Source organism: Drosophila serrata, unplaced genomic scaffold, assembly GCF_035046125.1.
Source record: "Drosophila serrata isolate PLE 108 unplaced genomic scaffold, ASM3504612v1 contig_228, whole genome shotgun sequence".
Taxonomy (NCBI): Eukaryota; Metazoa; Arthropoda; class Insecta; order Diptera; family Drosophilidae; genus Drosophila; species Drosophila serrata.
In genome coordinates, this window is record NW_028257126.1 from 1867504 (window position 1) to 1894624 (window position 27121).

The 27121-nt window shown below is 39.5% G+C and overlaps 1 protein-coding gene across 1 annotated transcript in view; it reads left to right on the forward strand.

Annotated features, from left to right (window-relative positions):
- The first annotated feature begins 6288 nt into the window (after nucleotides 1-6288).
- 5-HT2B (5-hydroxytryptamine receptor 2B) overlaps nucleotides 6289-27121 on the forward strand; it is a 58539-nt gene continuing 37706 nt past the window's right edge. The window contains exons 1-2 of the mRNA XM_020957297.2: nucleotides 6289-6669; nucleotides 26090-26856. Of these exons, the coding sequence (XP_020812956.2) occupies nucleotides 26421-26856 (436 nt within the window). The 5' untranslated portion in view covers nucleotides 6289-6669; nucleotides 26090-26420. The remainder of the gene's footprint in view (nucleotides 6670-26089; nucleotides 26857-27121) is intronic.

The following is a 27121-nucleotide window of genomic DNA, read 5'->3' on the forward strand; positions in this document are numbered from 1 at the left end:
CACCTTCCTACAATTCAAAGAATCTGTTCTATTACCTTCTCTTCTCTGGACAGGAACTGTTGTCCTGCTCCCATATTGGGGATACTCATATGTGTACATTTGCACAAATGCTTGTATTCTGGTTTGTGCTGGCATCCTGTCTAAGCTGCTCAGCATTTCAAGTTGATTTAATTTCCATTTTCTTTGAATTACGCAAGTTCGGCTGGCCGTGATGTGGGTGTGTGTCATTGGAGACTTCAAAAGCGAAATGGCAACCAGGCATAGAAGAAAAATAAGCTACAACAAACAAGAACGCGACTAGGATGTTGTCAGGACCTCTCTCTGGCTCAGCACACCGCATGCAACTTTGCCAACATTTTGCACGTTTTCTTTGTGCGAAAATTTTTTCACAGCTTAAAAATAAACACACACACACAGCGGGAACACAAACATAAATCCTGAAAAGAGAAAATTAAATCAACAGAAGAAACTTTCCCGGCAGGTGGGCCTGCATCTCGCCTCGCGCCTCGGAAACAGCATTTAAAATTAACACAACACCATCTGACATTCATTACAAGAGTGTGTCACGCCTTTGATCATCGCACGCGCCACTCCCGATGGCGAGTCCTGGACGGAAGTACACTCGGAATTACGAATATAAGTATTTCACTCTCTCCTCTGCAAACTTTTCGAGGAAATTAAATAAAGTGAATTCATTGTTGTTAAGGACTCATCCTAATCACAGATAGAAATGATTAGAAATCTTTAATTGCAAAAGGACTACCTGTTTCTCTCACAAGTCTATACGTTACGAATTTTGAAATGGCAATGTTGTTAGTTCAGGCAGGAGCAGCCAGCAGCTGGAATCCTATTGCAGCTCATGCATGCCACTCAGCGGGTTACCTTTACCTGTGGTTCCTCTATTGAACTGCCCCGAGACTAGATGGGCGAAGGACATTCTAAAGGAGGACAGCTTTTGCCACCAGTTGCTCCTACTCCCATTCAATTTAAATTTGTTTGACGACATTCGGTGACAGGCGCCTGGTAGGCATGCCGACGGCGATACCACGCATTCCTTGCATACGATTCAAGTTTGCAGGTATGTATGTACGTATGAAAATTTACAAATATATATACAGCTATTGTCAGCTAATTAGAATGACAGATTTAGTGGGTTTATATTTGGTATAATATTTTTTAAAAAGCTTTATTCATAAGTAAATAATATTAATTAGTTGGTTAAAAAGACTTTGTTGTTTTTATATGCTAGTCATATGTTTAGTGAATTCATTTCCTATCCTATAAAGTATATACATATGTGTAGTAATGTTAATGCCTTAAGTAATATCTTTTATTTTAAATTTACAAATTTGCAAATTATATATACATGGAGGTATGTCGCATATTTGTTTCTTGTATATTCATTTTAAAGAGTTATGATGATATATTTTTGTTCAGCAACACCAGCCGTGCCGATCTAGCCAATCTAGCCTCCAGTCTGCTGCTCGTCCAGCTTTCCGTTCCTCTGCCCTTCCTAACGCAGACTATAGTCTCTCAGTTCAAATCATTGAATTTGATCAAAATCTAATTGTTATATTATATGTATGAATGCTTTAAATATAACCTTTTATATATCTCTCTTCCATTTAGCCAAAATGGATCGATTCTCAAAGATCAAACTTTGGCATACTGAATTTAGCTTCCTTTCTTGACATTTTATGAAACATTTTGAGTGAAACAACTTTTTTAAAACCATTTTTTATTTTTCAACCAGTTTAGCGGTAAAACAACCTAAAGAAACGTTGAAAATGCAAGTAAAATTGTTAAAAATATTTTACATTATTTGTTCATTATGGTATTAATCGTCACATAGTATACGAAATGTGTGGCGTTGAAGATTGTATGTCACCACGTTAAACCACATCGTTTTGTTTGATTACTACATATGTAGTACTGTGTACCAAGTTAGTTGAATGACATGTCGTCCAAAACAGGTAAATGGAGCTTATTGGCATTTGAGCAATTGGAACACCGCACCCACTGATGATTGATGTGTCGATGTCGATGACGGTGGCACATGGCAAATATTCGACTTCAAAGGTTAGAATACAAACAAAAGAAAAATAATATTAATCATATTTCTAGACTTCAACACCTTTAAACCGTTTTACTTTCGTTAAAATCGCTGCTATATATGTAAAATATTATATACTGGACACCATAATATAGACACCAACGCTATTCACCTTGCTCCTGCTATTGTTTTTTGTGGCGTTGAAACGAGATTTCTGTTATCAAGTATTCGCCAGGACAAACGGCAAAAGGTGCTCATGCATATTTAAAAGGTTCTGTGCGTGTGTTTTTTTCGGGGATGTTGTCAACAAATCCATTTTGGAGGTGGCTAAGAACTCGACTCGTTTTGGCCCACATGCATCTGCATTAGGGACAAGAGTCACAAAAGTTCTGTGTTTTTTTTGTTCTCTTTTCCCGTTGGCAGCTGCCGAGAGACTCTCATGTGACTGCCAAATAAATAGACCCATGTCAAAATTTAATTTTGCTGTGGGTCAGCCGTGTACATAGACATCTGAATAAGGTATATGTATATATTTTCATTTATTTATTTCATTTAAATTCTGGCCTAGAAGAATCGGTTAAACATATTTATATTCTCCTTAAATTGCTATGCTTGACATTAATTATGGGTGGCAATGCGCATAAAAAGATTCTAATAATATCAACAATTCTTGAATACTTTGGAATGGGAAAATATTTAAGAGATGCAAAGATAATGGCTTTTGTTTGCAATGATTACTATCTTATTAAGTTTCAATCTTAAAGTTTCTACCAAAATTGGTGGCTCCAACTGAGAATGAATCTTCAGAATCATTAAAAACCACTGAAAGATGTAATTTCTTGTGTCAGTTAAACATGTATAATTAGTTGATTACTGATAATTAGATATGCAATTATCCTAATGGCATCTGTCGAAAGTGGGCTAATAGATTCAGCTGCATAATAATTTTATATTTTGGTTTAGCTTCAGCCACATTTGCCGAACCGTCTGCATAATCTGACTACGTGTGACATTTTCCATGCTCCATGCTCACACACAAAAGCTAATTAACAGCTGCAGTACACAGTACACATTGCATTTGCGGTTGATTAAAGCACTGTCCCCGGTATGTCCTCATGCGAATATCCTCGAACCTCCAACCCAGTGTTTCGGTCTGCCAGCTGCGGTTGCATCTCGGGCAGTGTGTGTAGACTGGGCGAAATTATCCGGCAACTTTTGAGAATGATATACCCGAAAAATACTTCTCGTTTCTCTCGCAGGAGCTTGTTTGATAACTCATAAGTTCAGTGCATCAAATTAGTTTTACATTAGAAGAGCAGTGGGTCTTTGGTCAGGAGGTAATGTTGATTAGGAGGACATGGACCCAGGGAACTTCTTCGTCTGATTAGCGTCAGGCTCCTCGACACGCCCAGTCCGCTTTATTTGTGGCTTTTTTGCTGCGGCATTCGTTTTAATTAATGCTGCTTTTTGCCCTTGATGTTGCTGCTGCCCGGCTCGGCGCCAGTAAATTATTTAAATTAGTTCTCGTTTTGCATTGAAAAGGGTTTGATTTCACTTTGGCTGACCCAAAGACGCTCCTCATTTGTGGTTAGCCTAGGGCAGTGACTGCGTACCCACTCTCCCAAATAAACAATCCCGCCCAAGGGAGGGAATTTAAATGTATTCATGTGTGTTTGTGCCGTTGACATAATGACAATGTCAATTATTTTCAAGAGCTTAGAAAAGTGAAGGTCCTGGTGGGGCAATGTCATAATTGTATACAAGAGCTTAAACTAAATCAGCTCGTTAATGTGGGTCAGTTTAGTTAAACATCTTAGTCCTTTAAATGATGGTGTTGCAAACCTTCAAAATACCGCTTAACTCTAATTATTTTAGGATACAAATAAATGGTAGAACGCATTTAGGCAGATGAGCAACAAGCATCATCATCAATAAAAACAAGTAAAATTTTATAATAAACATAGGGATTATCAGTTGCTCAACATGCACCCAGCAACATTCACTTTTATGTTGGTGTTGTGCAACATGTTCCTTTTAATTTCACCCACAATGCTCTTTTTACTCTTTTTTAAATTGAGAACTAAAAATATTGTATTAATATAATACTAATACTATTATAGGGATGTACATTGATTATAGAAAGTAAATCATTCACAGGTAAATTAACCTAATTGCATCTTTAACCTGGACGCTCGTTTAGTATCAATTTAGATTTTTTTGCTTTCGAGAAAAACAAAATACAAGAACTCCTTCCTCCACCTGAACCATTTCACTATCTGCGTAAAAGTGATTATCCGAAGTTAAAACATTGTTAACAACAATAAAGAGTCAGAAAGTAGCTTAAATCTACATTAAAATTCAAACGCAAGTCTATTGATACCACTTCGATCCGACGAACGCACACTTCCGCACATTTATTTTATTTCAGATCCAGATAAATAAGCATTAAATCAGTTTTTCGTTGACCAAATGGAAGAGATGAATTAGGAAATCATTCACATATATTTACCCGCTGAGCGTAATTTTTTTAATCGCTGCAAAAACATTTTATGGGAAAGAAAAAGCCGTGCAATTTATATAAAATTTAAAAACCCAATTAGTTGAGTATTGGAAATAAATTGGGAATAATTGATTTTTTTTTAAATTTGACACCTAAAATCGCTGGCTATACTAAATGATATCTATATACTAGAGTAGTCAAGAGCTGAGCACTTAAATCGAAAATTACTGAGAATGTTTTTATTGAATTTATAAATGGCTGAAATACCGAAAAGCTGTAGGAAATAAATGCACCTGTTCCCAAATAATAATGATAATAACTTACACATTTATTTTAGGTTGTCAACAATACTGTGTATTGACTGCTATATGCGATCTCAAGTATCTCACATCATTTGGTTATATTTAAGCATTTTACATCAGGAAAATAGCATGATATAATGCATGGTCCCACAAATATTTCATTCAATTATTATTATCTAACAATTGAGATTCATGCGAAAGGAGAAGTAGCGTCAGCCTAAATTCCAATGCAAATGATATGCAAATAGATAATCTGGGAGATTCAAAAATTGAAATAGAATAAAGCTGCAAATAAAATTCAACAGAATTTGGACGTGACCCGATTCGAGTTTTCGTTGCATTCGCGTTGAGATGAGAAACCAAATATTTGTAAGTTGATTGCGCGGCGGAAATGCATCGATGCATTCGAGTGGTTATGCATGGCAGCACTTCTGTTTCCTGTTCCATGTCCTCTATAAGCGGAGCATTAGAAGGCCTGGCTGCACACCCTGGCTGGGTGTCAATTGATGACACGAAACACAAACACACACCTTCAATTTGGTCCCACGAAAAGGCCGGCAAAGTGGTGATGGGGCGTCCATAAAAACCACTCGATGCGGCCATCCGCCATCGAAAATGCAAGCTCAGCAGGACCAGAAATCGCCTTTGATGGCGACCACGGCCGTTGGACAGAGGCCTCGACCATCAGGTATCCGTCCATCCAGAGTGATTTCGCATGTAAGATGCACACGAACCTGGGCCAGAAAGGCTGCATGCAAATTGCTTACCCGCCGGCCCAGGACCACCACCAGTTCCAGCACCAGTGGGCAATGGGTGATCCATCCTGGTCCACAACCCTCGGCCAGGAGCAACAGATAGTTTTCCCGGCTTCCAGCTGGGGAAATAGGCGCATGTGCAGAGATAAGCCGGAGGGGAAGTTGTGCTGGAATGACAGCAGTTTTGCTTGTGTTTCTCATTCGGTTGTGTTTTGGGTGTAAAAGTATCCCTATATAGAATATAATATAAAATATATAATTTCTCATATTAAGTTTAGTAAACATTATTAACTATGTATATTTAAATAATGAAATATTTGATTAAATATATATACTGTGTTATACAACTTGATTTCTTAAAATGATACTGGGGCATTAAAATATTCTTCTTGATGAATGTCTAAATTTAGGAAACAAATCCCAAGACTAAGGACTCAGTCCAGCTGGCACATGGAGTTGCAGGTGGGACTGGCTCCTCGTGGCATCAGCTGTTGGAACCGTATCACAGCAGCTGGTGCTATTGATAAGGACAGGGCCGCCCATTCCACCCTACGCCCACTGCCACCTGCTCACTGGAAGTGGCGGCGCCGCTGCAACTGGAAATACTCAGCGTCGTCGGTGGTCCTCGGCTGCTCCTCGGGCCTCCGGTTCCGTGTCGTGCTTGTGGCCACAATCGCAACAGTTTGGCCAACACAGCGGCACAGTTCAGTTCCTGTACGGCGCCGCACGACCGCGGTATTACGGTGATTCCACAGCGGAACGGAGCGCGCCCAACAAGTGACAAGTGATTTCGAACAATAAGAGCAACGTTTGGGGAAAGTGTTTCAAAACCCTTAAAAAAGAATTAACCCAAACATTAAAGTGTTTCAGTGTCTAACGAGGCGTATACGCTATATTGAGTTATTTAACTTAACTATCCCCGGATACGAACTGTCGGCGAAACTAAGTGCGATTCTTTGTGTGAGACATTAATTTTTAATTGAATATTTCAATTCTATATGTAGGAAAGTGACTGGTCATTTCTTATTCTCCCATTCCAAGGCATGCAAATTGACGAAAGTGAGTTTATGGCTAGACCCTGACGTAAATGTTCAAAGTTTTAATGTTTAATCCATTTCTTTGGTGATCAAAGTATTAATAATGCAAGTTTGAATTGTTTGTTCTTTGGCATTTTGATTTTCACACTACAACATACTTATACTTCTTAATTTTCTAATTAAATATACATATCTATATTGTCCTGACTATGCACAATGCTTTGAAACTGCAACATTTTAAACGTTTACATTATCTACAAAACTTCCTAAATAAGTATTATTATCACACCTATTATTTTAATAAGCTCCAAAATACTTACTCTATAAAGAAACTAATGTTATAATATTTGTATATCCACATCATCAATAAATTTCCAATTCCCTACGGGGTCAAAGCTATATATTAAAGATGGGTATAAATCAGCTACTGATAATGATATTCACAATGTTAGAACAATATTATATATCCAATGCATCTATTTGTCTAGAAAAGATATGTATTTTTGGATAAATCCAGAATAAGTCGTTCTATTGTAGCAATTTTTAGGAAGAAGATTGTATAGATTTATTTTTTGGCTTGGTATAAAAAGTGCCATTGCACCATTCGACGAATTCAAACATAAGTTTATTTTTTGGCAATTGTGGCGCAATTATTTGGTATTGCATTTGGCTTGCTGCGACTGGATGTGGTGTGTGGACAAGTGGAAGGCGAAAGACCCTGGCGAGGCTCAATAATAAGGGGAAGCCACGCCAACAAGTCAGATTGCATCCTTAAGCGCCAAATGCCGTGCCATGTCAACAGGGAGAGTCGCGAAAAGCAACGACTCGCAATATAGTTTTGGGACCATTAAAAAGCTGCAAACACCGAAAGCCCCAAAATAACAATAATAGTGGTGGAAAGAGCGGCCAGTGAAGACGGAATGGTGGAAATGCAGGAAATTCACTTTCTCCAGCGACAGGCAAAGCAATTTCTTCCTTTTATGTGCCGAAACTCGTTGAAAAACCGCAGGGTGGCGAGGGGCATGGCGGTGGAGGCGTGTCGGGGTCCGCAAATGCATTTCTGGGTTTTTCCCGCACTTTTCCACTTTCTACTTTCCTGCTGCAGCCCCTCGTCCACCTCCCTATTTTCTTTCCATTTCGCTTTCCTTGCGCTTGCCTGCAATTCGTGTTTCAATGACTTTGTAATTGAGTTAAAAGTTTTGTTCTAATTTCGGTTGTATTTTCGGAATTACAATAATAATAAAGCGCTTGGAGAGCGTCTGAGATCGATTTTTTAAGAACACCGATCACCAATCAGCTGTCTACATATATCTATATGTTACATATACATACATGAATATCCTGGGAAAAACTACCGGCCAGTTGATTAAATTATATGACTTGAGCTTCATAAAACTCGCTTGTGGCTCAATAAATTAAACAATTAATGGTCCGGCGAAGGCCATCAATGGAACTGCAGCATCATTCCTCAAGCGGTGGCCAATGAGCTCTCATTCTGGATCCGGGATTATCCATTACCCGGCGATAAGGACGCGGACGAGAACAAAGACGTGAACGGAGACGAGGCCTTCGGAGTGCGTGGCTGACAATTAAAAAAAGCTCATAAAACGTGGCTGCCACGGAAAAAGCGGGCAAACGACCATCGAACAATTTACAGGCGTAACCAAAACGGGCAATGTCATCCGGACAATGTCCGTGTGGTGGGCAGGAAAATCGTAGGCCATCAGCTCTTCCACGTCACGTTTATTTTTTCTTGTTCTCCCCTTGCATTCAGCCTTTTCTCTCTTCTTGTTCCTTCCACTACTTATTAAGGGTGAAATTTTTAATTAAATTTTCGCTTGAATTGGCCCCATTTCAGTCACGTGTTAATAATAATAATCAAATGTCCAAGACGCCTTCTCCGCGGCGTAATCACTTGATGGGGCCAAGGGTGACGTAGGATCCTGCTCTTCCATCGTAACCGAAGTACACCGTATCCATGGGTAAAAAAAATACCCCATAATAAGTTACTACTGTTGATAAATTGTAGATAATTATGCTCAGTATGTTTCTTTTAAAGTAAACCAATTTAGAGAAACAATACTTTGGGAACTATTATTCAGTACTCTTATTTAAGGACCCAGACATTTGTTGTTCATTTGTTGTTCATAGTCTAGAAAGGTTTTTTCGTCCCCTATTATATTTGTTTGAGATTTATGGCCAGCAGGGCCAGGCTGATTAAAATATGGTTTGACGTTGGCCTGTTGTTGATTAAGGCCAGTTACGGGCACACATGACGATGGGATATGGCAACCGGCAACCGGCAACTGAAATAGCCACCTCAGCCGCATTTATTTATATGTATGTACGAGTGTTTATGGACGATTGAGGTAGGTGCCAAGAGAGACAATATTGTTGTTTACCCCGAATATATGTCAATGTTCGATTCACACGTCAAGACGAAAGGGTTTACGTCTCTATTTGCCCTCGAAGCCAAATAAAAATATTACCTGAAATGTTGCTTACATGTTTCGGTGGTCATCTGTACCAAAAAAATGAAAATGTTGGTCTACAAATATTATACTAAAATGTCAATTTCTATATCTACTAGTGAATTCAGTTTTTTATGTGAATATGTTTTGTTATTTACAGAAAGTATTTCTTTTTTAACAAAATTGCTACTTTTAGTACCTATAACTTGGCAATATATGTTAGAATAACCAGCCAAAAGATATTGTCTTCAGTTTTGGATAAAACTTCAAATTATCGATATATATACCATCGATATTTAGCTTAAAACCGACTTAGTTCATATAGTTCCTTATTTCAAGTAAAGAAATTACCTTGAAAGTAGCTTTAACAATAAATTATGGCATATTTCTATGTATGCTCCAGGAAAACAGAGCAATTCTCACAGGGATTCCGCGTTCTTACCAAAGTATACTTTATGATAAAATAATAATGGAAAGTATGCCGAAATGCCGTTGCTTTCGTTAAGGAATCCGTTTATATCCTTCATGCAAATGTCTAAGCAGTAAAGCAGCACGACAGACGAGGGGACAAGGAGCAAAGGCAATGATTAGCAAGACGGTCGAGGGGCGGGCTCCAACTAAATAGAGGATCCTGCCCATTTCATCCTCCATCCCCCTCCAAGTCACTGTAATGGGGAACTCAAAGTGCTCACCACCCGTATCCTGCATGGCCGTGCTCCCATGTACCCGTACCCACATAAGCATCCTCGGAGATACCGCCTCGTCCTTGTCGCCGTGTTTAAATCAATTTACGCGCGCTTTGGCATATTTAGTGGCATAAAACAGCACAACATGCTGCCGTGAGTGGTGGCATGGCAGCCAAGAGAGGGGAGGGCGAAAGTTAAAGTGAAAAGTGCCGTTGACAGATTTTTCTCGTTTTCGGCTGGCTGCCGTCACCATCACGCACTCCTCGGCGAATGGCAGCTGGGGGAGGGGCGGAAAGGCGCGGGAAAAGCGCCGGGAAAAGCCCCTGACATGCCGCAGACACTGCAAAATTTATGAACGTAAAAAACGAAGCTGGCGCGGAATGCGATGCCTTGCAGGTGAAGCGTGTTGGCCAGAAATCCCAATGATATGCAATATATGTGACAGCAGTGAATTAAGGTTTTACAGCGAAATTATTTCGGTATTCCCAAAAGTACTTTAATATGCTTTTATATACATTTTCATAAAGTTATAAGTGAGCCATGCAAAGTCCTCGATAATCCCTTTGGCTTTGAATATTTATTCAAATTACTTGGATCTCTCGAGATTGGACTCAAGTAGGAATAAATTGATAAAATCATACATTTAATTTAGTCATTGACTATCATTAAAAGAAGATAACATGTTAAAGCAGATTGCTTTTGTTGACTTGAATACATTCTAATCAATTTATTTCTTTGAATTTAAGTAAGATGCTTTTCTCATTGCTCAATTACAATCTAATAGCCTTAAAATTAAGATAAGGACTTGAAGAAGTTGTGACACCCTGGCCCCTTTATAATCTATATATAATTTATAATCCTCTATAAAAAAAAGACGAACAAAAACGAAAGAATTCCTATGTCAATTTAAAAACTTCCAGTAAAAAATTGCTTTCTGAATAAAATCAGAGTTTTAAAACATATTAGTTGGTAAAACACACACTTCAAATGCCTACAACTTGAATGAACTATGAACTATGAATATAGTCGGTTGAATATCTTCTTCTTCTATATATATAAAAATATACAGCTGTTCGTTAGTCTCGCTAAAACTCGAGAATGGCTGAACGGATTTATCTTATCTTGGTCTTGAATTATTCGTGGAGGTCTAGGGAAGGTTTAAAAGGTGAGAAAAATTCGATTAATTGCCGGGAAAATCCTCAAAACAGTATTTTTCTATTTCCCATACAAACGTTTTCTAAATAAAATGTACAGGCAGACAGCTGAATCAAAGCATTTCCTGTCAAACATTCAAAACATATTGAAAGAAGAAATTTATCTTATCTTGGTCTTGAATTATTCGTGGAGGTCTAGGGAAGGTTTAAAAGGCGAGAAAAATTCGATTAATTGCCGGGAAAATCCTCAAAACAGTATTTTTCTATTTCCCATACAAACGTTTTCTAAATAAAACTACCTTACATCTACCGCCCTCTACAGGCAGCCAAAGCATTTCCTGTCAAACATTCAAAACATATTGAAATAAGGAATTGGAGATAAAAATTTTATTTTTTTGTTCAGGTTCAGTAAGAAACGAAGTCCTGCCACCCAAGAAGTAGAGTTTGGGTCGTCGTAAGCGTAATACAGAAGCAAAAAGACGTAAGATTACGAATATAACTGACGAAGAACGGGCCTCCATCCGAGAGACTGAGCGGCTGAGAGCAATGCAGATGCACAAGAAAGAATCAGCAGAAAGACGAGCAGATAGGCTTGAGAGAAAACGATTAAGAGTTAGACAGTCGCGTTCTGCAGCAATTTGATTCACTCTCAAAATAATGAACGCGACAGGGCAAGGGTAGCTGAAGCGCGTTTACAGCTTGCAGAAGATCAGATATAATCCAACTATTGATTACAGCTCGAATCGAATGTCGTTATTGGCCGGATGCATCAGGTCTGCCTCTTAGATTGAATCAGACGAAATTGCGGTCCGAGGAATATATCCATTTGCGGGATGCTGTGATGAATGCTGCAACTCTTTTGAAGGATGGCAAAACTGCTCATTCTACTTTTAAACTTCCACTATTCGTCAATCTTGAACAACAATCTACATGTTTAATACGCAAAAATGGACCTATTGGTAAATTACTACAAGAGGCATCATTGATTATGTGGGACATTGGGATTAAGGACAAATATGAGAGCTCATCTTCATGGAATCACTGATAGCGATTTCCCACAGCAACTGCTAAAACTTTGGGAAGGAATTTTTCCAACTCCAAATTTAAGCGGTCATTGTGACATTCTTCTGGATGAGTCTCTAGGCCAAATACTCCATAATTTGGAAAATTTAATAGATTCTGTATACCCTGATATCGAGAATTTGCACGAAAGAGACGTCCATTGGCTGTGTTCTCGGGCTTTAGTATCACCTAAGAATGATACTGTCAATGAAATAAATAATCTGATTGTTCAAAAAGTCCCCGGCCAAACAAAAACATACAAATCGATCGACACTGTAACGAATATTGAAGATGCAGTCCATTATCCACAGGAATTTTTAAATTCGTTGAACCCTTCTGGACTGCCACCCCATGAATTGACGTTAAAAATCGGAATCCCAATCATGCTTTTAAGAAATTTAAACCCTCCAAGCATGTGTAATGGGAGGAGGCTGCTTATTAAGGAGTTAAAGGACAGATTAATTGTAGCAACTATTATCACTGGCCCAGCAAGTGGTCAACTAGCTCATATACCGAGGATACCGATGATCCCAACTGATCTGCCAATCCCATTTAAACGGCTTCAATTTCCGGTAAAAACATCTTTCGCATTAACAATTAACAAGTCCCAAGGCCAAACCTTCAAATTAGTAGGGATCGATCTGCGAAATAAATGTTTTACTCATGGTCAACTGTATGTTGGTCTATCGCGAGTCGGAGCCCCTGAAAATCAATTTATTTTGCTGCCACAAAATAAAACATCAAATATTGTTTACAGAGAAGCACTAACTAAATAAATGTAATAAACTCAATAATTGAAAAAAAAAGAATGAATATGTGTCATATTATTATTATTATTATGAATGTGTTAAAATTGACTAATCTAAATGTAATGTTTAATTCCCGTGCGAAGCAGGGACGGGCTGTGAAAAGACTGATGAATAACGTCATTGAGGCGACAATCATAAAAGGAAAATACAAAGGAGAGGATGTCTTGATCCCGCGGATACCGATGATTCCAACGGACTTACCATTCGATTTTAAACGGTTACAATTTCCAGTGCGTCTGGCCTTTGCGATGACCATAAATAAATCGCAAGGACAGTCGTTAGAAGTTTGTGGAATCAACGTGGAGTTTCCCTGTTTCGCGCATGGACAATTATACGTCGCGTGTTCGCGCGTCGGAAAACCGTCTTCTTTGTTTATTTACGCACCACAAAACAAAACAAAAAATATAGTTTATGAGAAAGCTTTAAATTAATTAACAGACTGTATTTTAACAGTGTGTGTCTGTGAATATCAAATTTAAACCTTATAAATAGCCAGTATTTCAGGATGAGGCAGTACGAAGTCTGCCGGGTCAGCTAGTTTATTTATAAATTTCATCATATAGATTTTATATAAACGAAAATAAATAAATGAAAAATGAAATTGAACGAATGAATGAAGGAAAGCATAAAAACATAAAGTTATTGTTATCAAGAGATTAATTTTAAACAATCGATTATTTCATCGCACTTTTTGCTCTGCCATCAAATTTTAATATCCTTAAGAAGATTACGTCGCCCCAAGTAAGCTGCACACAAATGTTGAAATTAAATGTAAATCATTGTTCTCTGTTTCCATGAAAACTGAGTAGTTGCATAACCAAATTAACACAAATTTAATTGGATGATTATAGGTATAAAAGCGTCTTTAACAAGAGTATAAATATTATAATTTGATTATGGGAATGTTCATGGACTTAAGTTAATTTTATTAGCCGGTGATTTCAGAAAAGTTTATTTATCTTCTCCTTGGACTTTATTTTAAATTAACTTTAATGAACTAAAAACGTAATCATTGGGAAGCCATACAGATTCTGTAGTTGCGGCGGAGTTGTTTCAAAATGAAATTTAATTCGATAGATAAAAGCGAGGTAACGAGGAGTGCAAAAAGGACTTCTCGATATCCTTATTGTTGACCGTCTTGACAAGAGCATATGGGGAAGGAAGAGGGATCTGCCAAATAAACACAAGGGTATTTTATGAGGCACATATATGTACAAACGTACATATATTAGCATATTGATAGGTTCAATTAAGTGCCTGGACGCTCTTGGGTTCAATTTGCTTAGGCAACCTCCTGCTAGTCCCAGGCTCTGGCCCTCCATTTTTTATTGGAAATTTTTGAACCTTTCCTTTGCTGTGTTATTGTTGTGTGGCCTAAGCCACAGCATAAATATTTAAATTTCTTGCTGGGCGAGGAAAATTGATAGGATTTAATGGCATTACGCGAGAGACAGCTCCGCCGCCGCCATTGATGCCACCGATGTGAGTTTCCGATAAGCTTTCCCAATAATGCGATACTAGGTCTGCATGTGTGTTTTCGGGAACGGGATACCGCTGCTCCCTCCTCCTCCTGGGGGCTTTGATTTATGGCCCGCACATTTTGGCTCATTAAAATGCCATAAAGTGTTGCCGTTAGCCAATAACCCATAAGATGTCCTGGTGCTAAGCCCACTTAAAACCATAAAAGAAAAACTAATTAGCGTTAGTGTGCGAATCCACTGGCAAAGTGTAAACGTTAATAGTTCAATTGTTTCCTTATATTCTGGTGATATTTTATAAGCCATCCGCTCTTTAGATTGGTCAACAACTGAGAGATTATTTAGCGTTGAATTAAAAATGACCTGACAATTGGGTGATTGTCAAATGATATATATGTTACAACCAAAAGGTATAACTTTGGAAGTTTTATTAAAACAAATCTATTGTAGAAACGACCAGCTATATGCAATCATTAATTTCCTAGAGAATAATAATGACTGAGGACTCGTTGTAGCGCCTGTGACTATGCTACGAGAATTCATAGCGGAAGCACATGAAAACGGGAACTATTTTTCGAAAATGCAAAGGAATCTATTGAGAAACATTTCAAAATATATACGGAAATAGGAAAAAAGGATCTTGGAATCAATAAACTCTATTATATGCTGCAAGAGGGTGAACTTTATTCAGTTAGCAAACGAACCTTGTCCATTAAATTGATCCTTTAGAAGCCACCATGGTTTTACCACAACAAAAATCGAAGAAGTTAAAAATATAATATTTTTGGTACTGAATGGCTAGAGCATTTTGATACCGATCTAACATTTTGTTTGTTCTTCAAAAATATTGTTTGTTATTACAAATAATTTGTGTAATAATGTAAAATAACTAAATGGAATTGTGTCTTTTTCATATAAAAGCTAACAACCCAAACCACAATATATAAATACAAATAAAGGTGTCACATTATTAAATATTATTAAGAAGTAAATAATCTAGAATTTAGTTGGCTTGGATAATCATTCAATTGCATATAAATTTCAGGATTAAAAGCCAATTCCTAAAATATCTGTACGATTGTTTTTAAACTTTAGGTAAAACATATAATGTGTAATAAACATAATACTAATAAAGATTGCAATACACTTAATTATGTCTCTATCTAATCAAAAGTATATTTCTATGATGATTTTCAAAGAGTTCCATTTTGAATTCATTCGCCTCACGTTTTTTAGGCTCTTTCAAGTTACTTTAATATTAAAAAATTAAAAACAAGTCTCGTTCAGATTTACGTGTATATTGATTTATATCCGGCTACCAGCTTATCCAAATGCAATTTACAATGTTTGCCTCTAAACGCTGTGCAAATATTTCAAATTGCACTTATCAATGTTTGCTGCCATTGTTGTTTTTCCAGTGGTCCTTACTGTTAACCACGGCCATAGATATGTACATATATTTATCATATATATATCGGCTATTATTATCGTTTGTACTTTTCCCGTTCCCGTTCCTGACGTTGGTTTTATTGCCACTCATTTATACATATGTGTGTATCTCTGCCAGGCCCGTGACCACCGAGGAGCGCCAAAGGGACCAGTGGGGAAATCACTCCGAGGGCGCTTTACAACATGCATGCGAATGCCGTTGTCGAGTGCCGAATTCCAACTGCCAGCTATTTGCGGAGCTGGCAACTTAATTAAAAGGCCAAGTCAGACCAAACACAGTTGGACAATTATATTTGCCAATGAATGTTTGATTTAATTTTAAACTTGTCGGCAGAGTGCTGTTTCGGAGAGCGGAATTTAGATGGGAATGGCAAAACTTTGCGTTTAGAGGTCTTTAAAGCGACATTGGATATTAGGCTCAGTCAAGGTGTTCTTGCAAGTCACAATTTTGGATAACATTTATTTAGATCTATTTTAATGGATTCTGAAGCCACTTAAACTAAATTGCAGGTTTAAATCACTAAATCTTTGTTAATTAATTGTATTCTTTACTTTAACAAGTGAGGTTTTCATACATTTTTCGTATGTCATTCATTGTTTATCATAATTCTCCGTTTGAGAATGATGGATCTATTTAGAAGTTTGGTATAAATAAATACATTTATTTATGTTTTAAAGTCTGGCGGAATTAAGTATTTTACGTTTCGGCTTAAATTTCTATACTGCAATTTCTTTTTACTCGATTTGTCCTTTGCTCATAAAGGACACATCTGAACTCTTATATTTGTCAAAGTACAAAGAAATTTGCAGCAGCACTGTGGCAAGTGTTCATAAAATAAATTCTTCATGGGGCACTAAACACACATGATGCGTTTTTGCACATCGATTCGCTTCAGTCCAAAAATTTATGACTCCAAAAGTTCCCATATGGAAATGCATGGTAAGTGCATGGTAAGTACTCTTCACCTGCATTGTTGTGAATTTTAAAGGATATGTACATGTGTGCACAGGAAGAAAACGTATACCGATTGAGTCCTTGAAGATATTTAAATTTTTTCTACTTTACAAAATCAGCATCAGTAAGACCATCGATGTAGCTATAGCAACAATTGATATTACAGATTAGATTTAAAGGTATATGTTAATATTTTTAACGAAGCTTAAATATCTGAAAAGTGTAAGAAGATGATCCATGATGGTTAATAACTCTAAAATTTCAACTGGACTGAAGCTGTTTAACTGAATGGTTATCGAAGTAGAGAAGGGTATTCTGCATTCTGCCAGAGGACACTCCGTTTCCAATACTTTTTCGGTATCAAAATTTACATCTCTGAAAAGAAAACTATTTGACACACAATTTGGTGATGTATACGTATATAGTAATTCAAGTTGAAGCACGACTAGAATGTCCTGATTGCAGTTCATGATAAATAACCAAATTGTAACTATTTCGAGCGTTTTCAAATGGGTTTCTATATTATTTATTCGGGATACTTTAGGGGAAACCAGGACACTCATTTGACTTCTCCTGAATCCTTTTCCCCTTCTCACTCCGATCTATAAACGTCTCCATGTGTGTGTGTGTAGGTGCCAGTTCCGATTGCGATGCTGCGACACATGGATGCATGCACAATTGATTGCATGATTGCCTGGAAGCTCACATTGTCGGCTCTTCACTGCGGCTTGTTGCTGCTGCTGTTTGGGGTTTGTGCTTGTGCTCGTGTTTCCTCGATGTCTGCACTTGTTGTGGCCATAATTGAATTTTATGGCCGCTTATTTTTATTGCCACCCGTCCCCGGGCGCCCACAGCTGCCAATTTATGACACAAATCGAAACCGACGCAGCTGCTGTTGGTGTTGGTGTTGGTGTTGGTGTTGGTGTGGGAAATGGTTCAACGACGCGGCATCGCCCCAAGCGGAGTTATATAAATAATTGATGCACGCAAATAGGTAAATATACCATCAAAATTTGCTCCGACATTCGTGTCCAGAAGCGTAATGAGGAAAATTGGGAAATGTGGTCAGCTATTTGATCGCTTATTCACTTCCTGTATTGCTGATTGCGTACACCACATTGGGGCGTGGGGTCCATCAGCTCGCCTATAATTCATACACATATGTTTTCGGTCAGTAAATAATATTCCCAGAGAATCATTCATTAAATTAATAAAATTGTAAAATGGATTCTTGCCCGATCTTCCAGTAGCTAAATAGCTTCTAACAATGCTTATTTATAAATAATTTTGTCACTGTCACTCCTTAAATGTATATGAATAAAAATAGTGCCTCTTAACTTTGCTGTTAATTTTCGATTATTGCTGTTAAAAAAACTGTCAAAACTTCTAAAAACTGCTATAGGCTTCATTTTCTTTTTCAACTCAGATGTCCGTCTTTTGAATTGGAAAAACTTTACCAGATAGTCCTGGGCCTCGTCAATTCTAGAACTCTTAGTTATATGATATGCCTAAAACTAAAAGAAAAAATCCGCATTATTATAAATATGTATGTATGATACAAAATATTAAATAAAATGTATATATTAAGTCCACAATTCGCTTCCTTCTTATCTAATTTCCATTCCAATGAATAGTTTTGAAGAGAGAAGAGGAGATAGGGTATGCCGACAACATTTGAGACCTATTTCCTGCAATTTTTCTTGTTTTGTCACTGACCAAATCGATATAATAAATTATATGTGCTGATATTATACGAATTTTTTTTTTTGCCTGGCCCGGTTCGACAATGAAAACTTTCCTTTCTGTATACATCCTTCCCTTCCGTGGCCGGGCTTTCGGTGTTTTTCCTTTCGCATTGTCCTTGCCGTCGTCAGGTGTGAAGCCTGACCAGCGTGCCAAATGGCAATGGAAGGAGGCACAACATGAAAAATTGAAGCCAGATGTCCGTCCGGCCTAATAGTGACTGCTGCGAGGCAAACAACGCGAAAGGGCGACAAGGACTACGGCTGACCTAGACACACATCAGTGGGCTCATAAATCTCAATTTGATTTGGGTTTCCTATGCTTTGTCTCAACGCTCCTTTCGGGCTTTCCGCCACATTCGACGATGGCTGTTGTTGTTGGTTGTTGGTGTTGCTTTGTGCCGGCCATAATTTATTTGATTTTCGCAGGACGTCTTCCTTCTTTTTTGGCCTTGACTCCCCATCCCAGCGAAAGGCCAAATCCTTATTCGTCTGAGGCTGATTCCGATGGTGTGTGGATGTGTGTGCGCCTGCCCCAGCCACGCCCCATTACGCCCAGAGTCCCAGTGTCCTTCTAATTGTTTTGCCATTGTCAATTTCCCGTGTAATTGCCTAGCAATTAGGCGGCCGTTAAATGAGCTTACATAACTCATGTGGGGGAGTCGAAGGGGCGTGCTCCCGGAGCAGTGCGTCCTTTCTCGAGCAAACAATTAAAAGGGGCGCCTAGGGAAAATAGAGAAGCTGAGCCAGCTTTGTTGTTTTCCAGACATTCGAATCGGCTGCTGTTTCAATTTTACGGCCCACAACAAAGGGGAGATTATCCTTTCCTGCAAGTGTACTCAAAACAAGTTAAATTTGTATATAGTTTAATCTGGCAACAGGAAAACCTGAAACCTGACCGACCTCCTTATCAGAGTGGATTGCAGCTAGGCCCAGTTGGGAATTCTCGAGGTAGAAGGGATGCGAATTACTATGGAAAATCCTAGTGTTAAATTAGTAAAGTACAGAAGTACAATTATAAGATACGTCTATGAGTTCTAATATTTTAAAATAATTTTCCCAGTGTATTGCAGCCAGAAATTAGCTCTGAGTTAAAGAAATTCCAATGAGCCGGATATGGGCTTTGCCTAATTAGTTTAGCTTGCTTACTAATTGCATTGGCAACTGATGCTGCTCGGTCACCAGCCCCAGTGGAAACTTTTGCCTGACAAGCTAATAAAATTGTCAGCGCGACCACAAGAGCTCCCACCTCGCCATTCGCCATCTCATCCTCGGAACCACCACACATCCTGCGTCTCGGTCTTTGTCGCACATTCGTGCCTTAATTGCCAGCCCTCTCGCATAAGAATTTAATTTATAACCCTGCTCCATAGCTGAGCTCAAGGGTCGAGCTCAGTCCATGAAGGGATTTCTCGGCGGTCTGTGGCTCAAACGATAACATAGACACGGCGAATAAAACTCTATATCGAGGTAATCGATCATCAAGTTTGTTAGTTTATCGAACGCAAATCCATGTAATTGAAAGTTTCAAATTCAAAAATTATTATATACATTTTATGATTTCTTTTGATTTCTCAAAAACTAGAAATGTTTTTCTCTATGTGATAGATGCACGTATCGTTGTCCTGGGAATGTTTCCATGCTGCGGATTCTTTTTGTCGCGGCAGGAATAGCGAGGAACAGTAAAGAAATCAATTAAGTGTGTGCTGCCATGTGGGCGAGGGAAGGACTCGAGGGAGCAGGTCAGGATAGGAGGAGGCGGTGCTTTGGCGATAGATAATAATGAACGATAAGTGTTGGAGTTGCCGCCTCCCATCAGTCACCGCCCATGGGCTTCGGCCACCATCTAGCACCGAACCGTGACCCGTAACCCGCAACCAGCAACCCGCAATCCTGGCCCCAATGACTGGGGGAATCCTTGAGCCGCTTCGAGAGCATTGTTTGACGTCTTCCCCGCTCTGGTCCACGCCGTTTGTTGACTGCCGAGCTGAGTGCATGTGTAAATTTAGCTAACATTTTAAGTGTCAACTTGCTGCGACAACTATGGTCGGGCTACCGGCACGCCCAGGAAGTCCTGAAAGGATGCGGGTTGGGGCGGCTTTGTGTGATTAATGGCGCGCCGCAATATATACCATGTCTATGAATGGAATTATCAAGGGATACTACTGGTGCTGAGGCACTAACTTAAGTGCTCTGCACGGAAGGCAATTCGAGGGAAAATCGTGGTATTTCTGCATGATTTATGTCAGACAGAATGCCCAATGAACGGAAACATATAGTTCTTAAGGAGAGGGCAAATTTCGTTTTATTTCAGAAATAATTATTTCCCCAGAATTTACAGACTTGCAGACATATCTTGTGAGGTGTTTGGCGAGTAATTGCGTCCCACAGTCGAAATAGTCATAGTCCTTTTAGTACATTTTAAGTTCTGCCTCGCTCCTCGCACAAAGCTGTTCCAACTGTGATTAATCGCCGCCATGGCTGCTCCTCGACTCCTTCGACTTCCTTGCCGCAGTGGGTGCGGTTCGCTGGTTGACGGAGTGAAATTGTTCTGGCAAGCCGGAAAAGTCTAGTTAACAGAATATTACGCATTACATCAGCTCCCAAAAGTAGCCGACATGCATGCATATTTTTCCGGCCCGCGAAGGGGGTACGGGTAAGAGCTGAGCTAGATAGATGGCTGAAGTTCGCGGAATTGCCGGCGTCTCGTGCAAGGTGGGAGTTCTTGGAGAGTATTTCCTGGAAGCACGGTTCAATATCGTCCCAAGCCGCTTGTCGTCCGAACTGGTGAAATGTGTTCACAGCTAATTTAAGGGTATGTTTGATTAACTTACAAGTTACGCACGAAATTCATTAGAATGCGACTGGCGGCGGCGTGTCTGCAATTGAATCTCACATTCAGTCAGTCAAAGGGAGCAAATGCCAAGGCTGAAAATTCAAATTTCAATGGTTTTCAGGCCAAGTTGTGGGTTCGCTTCTCTTCGCTTTGATCGTTGCAAAAAATCATAAATAAATAAAGCGAACAGAAATTAAATCAAATTGCGTGCTTAAGCTGCCATGGCCAATGAAAACAAAATGTAAGTATATACAAAAAACACCGAGTGCCGCACCTGACTCAGTTTTCCTTTTTCCCGAGTTTTCCCTTTCCGACGGTGTTCCGTTTCACGTTTCACGTTTACCGTTTTCCCCGGTGGCCGCTTGTCGCTGACATGTGAAAGATATTTTAAAGCAAATATTTGCGCAGTGTTTGCGGTGCCGTGGATTGAGGATTGTTTTTTGTATGTCGTGTTTTTTGTATTTTGAGTTTGAGCCCCATAGGCAGGGCACATTCGCCGGGCGGCTGACGTGGCGTATGCGTGATGCGGTGTGTGTGCGCAGCGAAAAATCCGACAGATTGCGCTGCAGATAAGCAATGTGCCGAAGGGACACGCGGCGGATGAGCAATGAGCATGCGATTAGCTGCAACTATCCCCAGGGCCAGTGCCACTGGCAGAGCAACAACAGCAACAATGTCGAATTGAGCTGAAATCCTGATCGGATTCGCAGTAGAACTTGATTTGCCAGGAAACTGAGCAGCCAATTCAAGTCGATTGCTCAGTTTCAGCGAAACATTGATTGGCTTTAAGAGCTCTGTATATAGGAAAAATTTCAGTGCGATTTTATTTATTACTATTAGAAGGAGTAACATTTGGGTATCGAAAGAAGACTACAGTTTTAGTTTATGTTTCAGGTTATATTAAGGGAAAAATGTATTTTAAATTACCACAAATTTAATGCTTCAATTCAAAATTTCCTTTACTTTCCTAAGCACTTTCTAAGTTTCTTTTGAATTTGTATAAATTCCTTGCCGCCTTAAAGTACATACATATATGTATATAACATAGAACATAGAGATACATAGAGATCCTCCAAGTCTGTCAGTTCAGTCAGGTGTGTGTTTCATTATCTGAAATTATAAAACTGAAAGCCTCTTGAAGTACTTCCTGCACGTTGACCAAATTGAATACACGCCAAAAAACCACCTTAACACCCGTGCCATTTCCATATTTATTGACTTGGAGAGGGCGTAATTGACCCACATAGGCGTCGTCGTATTCGGTTTATGTACGAATTTCCATGAAGTGACAGACAAACAGGGGTCGCCTTGGCTCACCTTGTCTGACTCTGGGTTCGGTACGGGCATTTTCGGCAGCTTGGCTACCTTTCGCTGTTTTACGACTTAATGACTCCGCCGGGATTAATATGACTAATGGTGCTCCGCTCCATATTCGATACGGGCGCCAGCCTGGACTACCCTCCGTCGCGGAAATATGGCTTTTCTGCAATTCATGCCCAAGAGGAGGGGACAAAATAATAATTATGGGTTTCGGGGACCGACTTTGTGGGGTTTGTAACCTTCGTAATGTGCTAACATGCTATTTCTTGCCTGTCAGGTGGAATTTTAGGTCTACATGGGAGCGTTTATATACCCTGTAGAACCATGAAGGTTATTAAGAGTGTACGCTTTGAAAAAATAATAATAGGAAATAGGTTCTTTTATTAACAAGAGATTAGAAATGATTTAAATTTCGTTACTGAAAGGTTAGAGGAAATTATTACCAAACCAAGTCCAAAGCACTAAAGGGGTTCTCTCTACATCGGCGACCTTACGCCTGAATTTTTATACCCTTGCAGGGTATTATAATTTCAGTCAGAAGTTTGCAACGCAGTGAAGGAGGCACCTCCGACTATATAAAGTATATATATTCTTGATCAGGATCAACAGCCGAGTCGATCTAGCCATGTCCGTCTGTCCGTCTGTCCGTCTGTCCTTCTGTCCGTCTGTCCGTCTGTCCGTCTGTCCGTCTGTCCGTTTCTACGCAAACTAGTCTCTCAGTTTTGAAGCTATCTGAATGAAACTTTGTAGTTAGCCTTCTATATACTCTCACTCGTATATATGTCGGAACGGGCCGGATCGGACGACTATATCATATAGCTGCCATAGGAATGATCGTAAAATTTTTACAAAAAAATTTTTAACTTTTTCAGTTTTCAATAGAATTGGATCAAATTTAAGATATAGCCATTTTACTATACTCTACAATTTTGCATAAAATTTTATGAAAATCAGACTACTATATCATATAGCTCCAATAGAAACGATCGAGAAATGAATACAATTAAATTTATAACCTTTTCAGTTTTCAGATGATTTTCATCAAACTTGAGGTATAGCCATTTTATATTAGTCTTAAATTTTGTGTCAAATTTCATGAAAATCGGACGACTAAATCATATAGGTGCCATACAAACGATCGTTTGATGTAGAGGAAAAATGCAAATCTGTGACTGTAAAACTGCAAATATAATATGTATAGGTAAATTAAATGAAACCAGGTATTACTTCATTGTTTTTTAACACAAATATAAATAATTTGTATGGATTCCTATTCATAGAAGTTCTATCTGCAAGGGTATATAAACTTCGGCGTGCCGAAGTTAGCTTTCTTTCTTGTTTCTATTATATTTAAGTATTTATCTGTTTTTAGAAATTTTGCAGAATTTTTACGATCAGTGAATAAATAAAGCTTTAAGTTTACTATCACTCATTAATATATATTCCGACAGTATAAATATACATTTTAAGCTTTAAATATTGTGTAGAACTAAAGTTGCAGTTGCACGAGTAGGCTGCTCCACAGAGCAGGCCTTTTAACTTTTTAATGACATTTTATCCATATAGTCTCCATAAGTTATGGAAAATATTTATAAAATATCCAAACGGGATGATCCCCTTAAATAAACAAACAGCTATTTGTATTATAGGGTTTGTGTAACTTTCTATACCAAAGTGTATCAGAAAAATCGTGAAATCCATAAGTTTGTGCCATTGTATCTGACCAAAAAGGACGATAATGCCGTGTGTTTCCCAACTAATCTATAAATATAACTGTGGCAGTTGGAAATTTAAACACTTGACTCGGGCAAACAAACAAACACACAGACAGACATGGGCTGGCCGTCCCGCCCTGGCCCACTTGACACGCACCGCACCGACCTTTTGGCCCCGTACGAGTCCTCGTCGGACTGTTGAAGTGGCCGCTCGCCTGTCATTAGCCGGCTGTGACTACAAGTTGGCCAACAGCACAGGGCAAACAAACAGTTTATCAAGGCGGCTGGGCCGAATGGTCTCGCCAAGGGTCAGCTCCAAGTGGGAGCCAGCCCCACTTATCTGGTGGCATGCATCACTCAGTCAGTCGGGAAATTAATTAACAACAACATTGACACTTGAGCATTTGACAGAACGTGCAGACAGCGCCCAGTTCCCAGTTCCCAGTTCCCAGTTCCCACCTACGGGTTACCAGCTACCAGCTGCCAGTTCCCCTGCCATAACCACTACTCGGAAGTCAACAAGGTGTTGTCAAGTTGAGGTCCTTTCCCAAAGTTGCTCGATTTGCCCCATTCAGCCGCCCCATTCCTTGGATCCTTCGATTGTTGTGTTGTGCTCGGCGATGTCGTGCCTGCTGCTGCTTGTTCTGCAGTGAAAGAAATTGTTGTTTCAGGATATATAACTCTTATAATGAAATGTCATATGCCCATTGTTTTTCTCCCGGTGTCTTTTACTTACTTGTTTGTCTGGCCGACCTCAGGACCGCTTCTAAAATAGCCCATTCCTGGAGCTGTTCTCGGTGGGACGACCTGACCACTCTTAGTTATGCCTCTGCGGCTAGGGAATTGTGTTATTCCATTGTTTTGGAAATAAATTCCATTTCAATGCTGTTTTGGGTCCACAAACAGTCCACCGACGCCTGCGGTCTCCGCCTGCGGCTTCCTGGGTCCTTTGAATTAGAATTCGGTGCCTGAATTCTCGGCCCTGTCTGCTCCGTGAAATATGTCTCAATTAATTATCCATGTTTGTGACATACGCATACGGAGAGTTGATTTGATTTCTGCTATTGTTGCTTATCAATATCGATTTCGATTATTCAAATGCCCTTCGCCCGGCGTTCGCCCTTGATTCCTGCAAATCAAATGCAATTATGCCGTCCAATCGTCTGAATTGAGAACGGTGAGTCGGGTAAACAACCGGGGGGCGGTGGCAATTGTGGGCGGGGATAATTTATGGGGCCCATTAATTATTACTCGCGGCGTTCTGCTATGAATTATCGAGACTTAAAGCCAATTGGGGGCAAAACCAAACCCGACGAAGGGCAATTATTTGGAATTTATAAAGTGGCTTATGTATTTTAATGAAGTCCTTCTATTCCGGGATTGCGTGCAGCAGTATCTCCTATTTGCCATTGGGTTTAATTGACCTTGACCATTAGATTTAAGTTAATTTTAATAGTAAGCAGGGGCTAAGTTCAAGTTTAAGGATAACAAATAAGTCCTATTTAAGAGTCAAATACAAATTTAAGATGAGTTTCTACCACCATATAGTAACTATAAAGTCTCAAAGAGACAAAACTTTGTGCCAAACACAATTAAATTAAAATGAAAAATTAATGAATATTAAGCATTAATAGGAATCAAGAGAAAATATTTTCTTCTAAACTAGTACCAAATTAGTGTTTAACCACAATAAGTATCCCTCAATATCCTTGTTACTTAAATAGTTTTCTTTAATTTTCCCATTCTCTCTGCTTCTTCATTGCAGCACAAACTTCCGGCAATTTGGTTGCATAAAATGTTTGCCACCAATATCCGTTCGGTCGCCCTCGCCCTTGCCATTGCCATTGCCATTGCCGTTGTCCTGGTGCCGTGAGCCACCTTGCTCTTCCGCTTATTTCCGGTGCTGCCGTTTCCGCCATTTTACATTTGCAATTCGAATTGCCGCGCAAGAGCTTTGCCGACTGCCGACTGCCGATTGCCGATTGCCATTGCCGTTTTCTATTTTTCTGTTGCATATGCGTCCACTAATTAGCATGCGGATTTTGCAGCAACAGCAGGAATCCGAGTAGAGCGCACAATAGGAATAATAACGCGGAATGGAAGAGGATGTGTATGCCTCGCTAGGTTCCTACAACGATAGCGTCGGATTCGGCGCCGGGGACTGGAGCAGCGCCGAGCAGCTGGAGCTCTGGACAGCCGAGGAGGAGGAGAGCGAGGAGCTGCTACCAATTGGCAACGGAAGCCATCACCATAATCCCCTGCTGGCGGGTGGCAGGTGGAACGCCAGCCGAGACAATGCCACCGTTTGGCCCACAGTCGCGGACGTGCCCTTTGACGCGAACAACTACTGGGCGTTGTTAGCCCTCGTCCTGGTCCTGGGCACGGCCGCCGGGAACATCCTCGTCTGCCTGGCCATCGCCTGGGAACGCCGCCTACAGAATGTGACCAACTATTTTCTGATGTCGCTGGCCATTACCGATCTCATGGTCGCCGTTCTGGTCATGCCGCTGGGCATCCTTACCCTGGTCAAAGGTGAGTTTATTGTTCCGCCATCACTGCTAAGCAAAGCTATTTTTCCTGCCATCCATTGTTCTTCACTTCTGCAGGAAAAAAATTCCTGCGCAAGCAAACTTTGGTAACTTTAGAAAAGAAAGTTTGTATTACTAATTGGAAAATAGTTTCAAATAGCCTTATAGAAAGGAGAGAGTGCTTTTTATTAAAAAAAGAAAGGCAAATTAAGGAAGTAAAAACAAGATGATTTTATCGGTAAAGTCCCATTCAGGTAGCTTTACATATG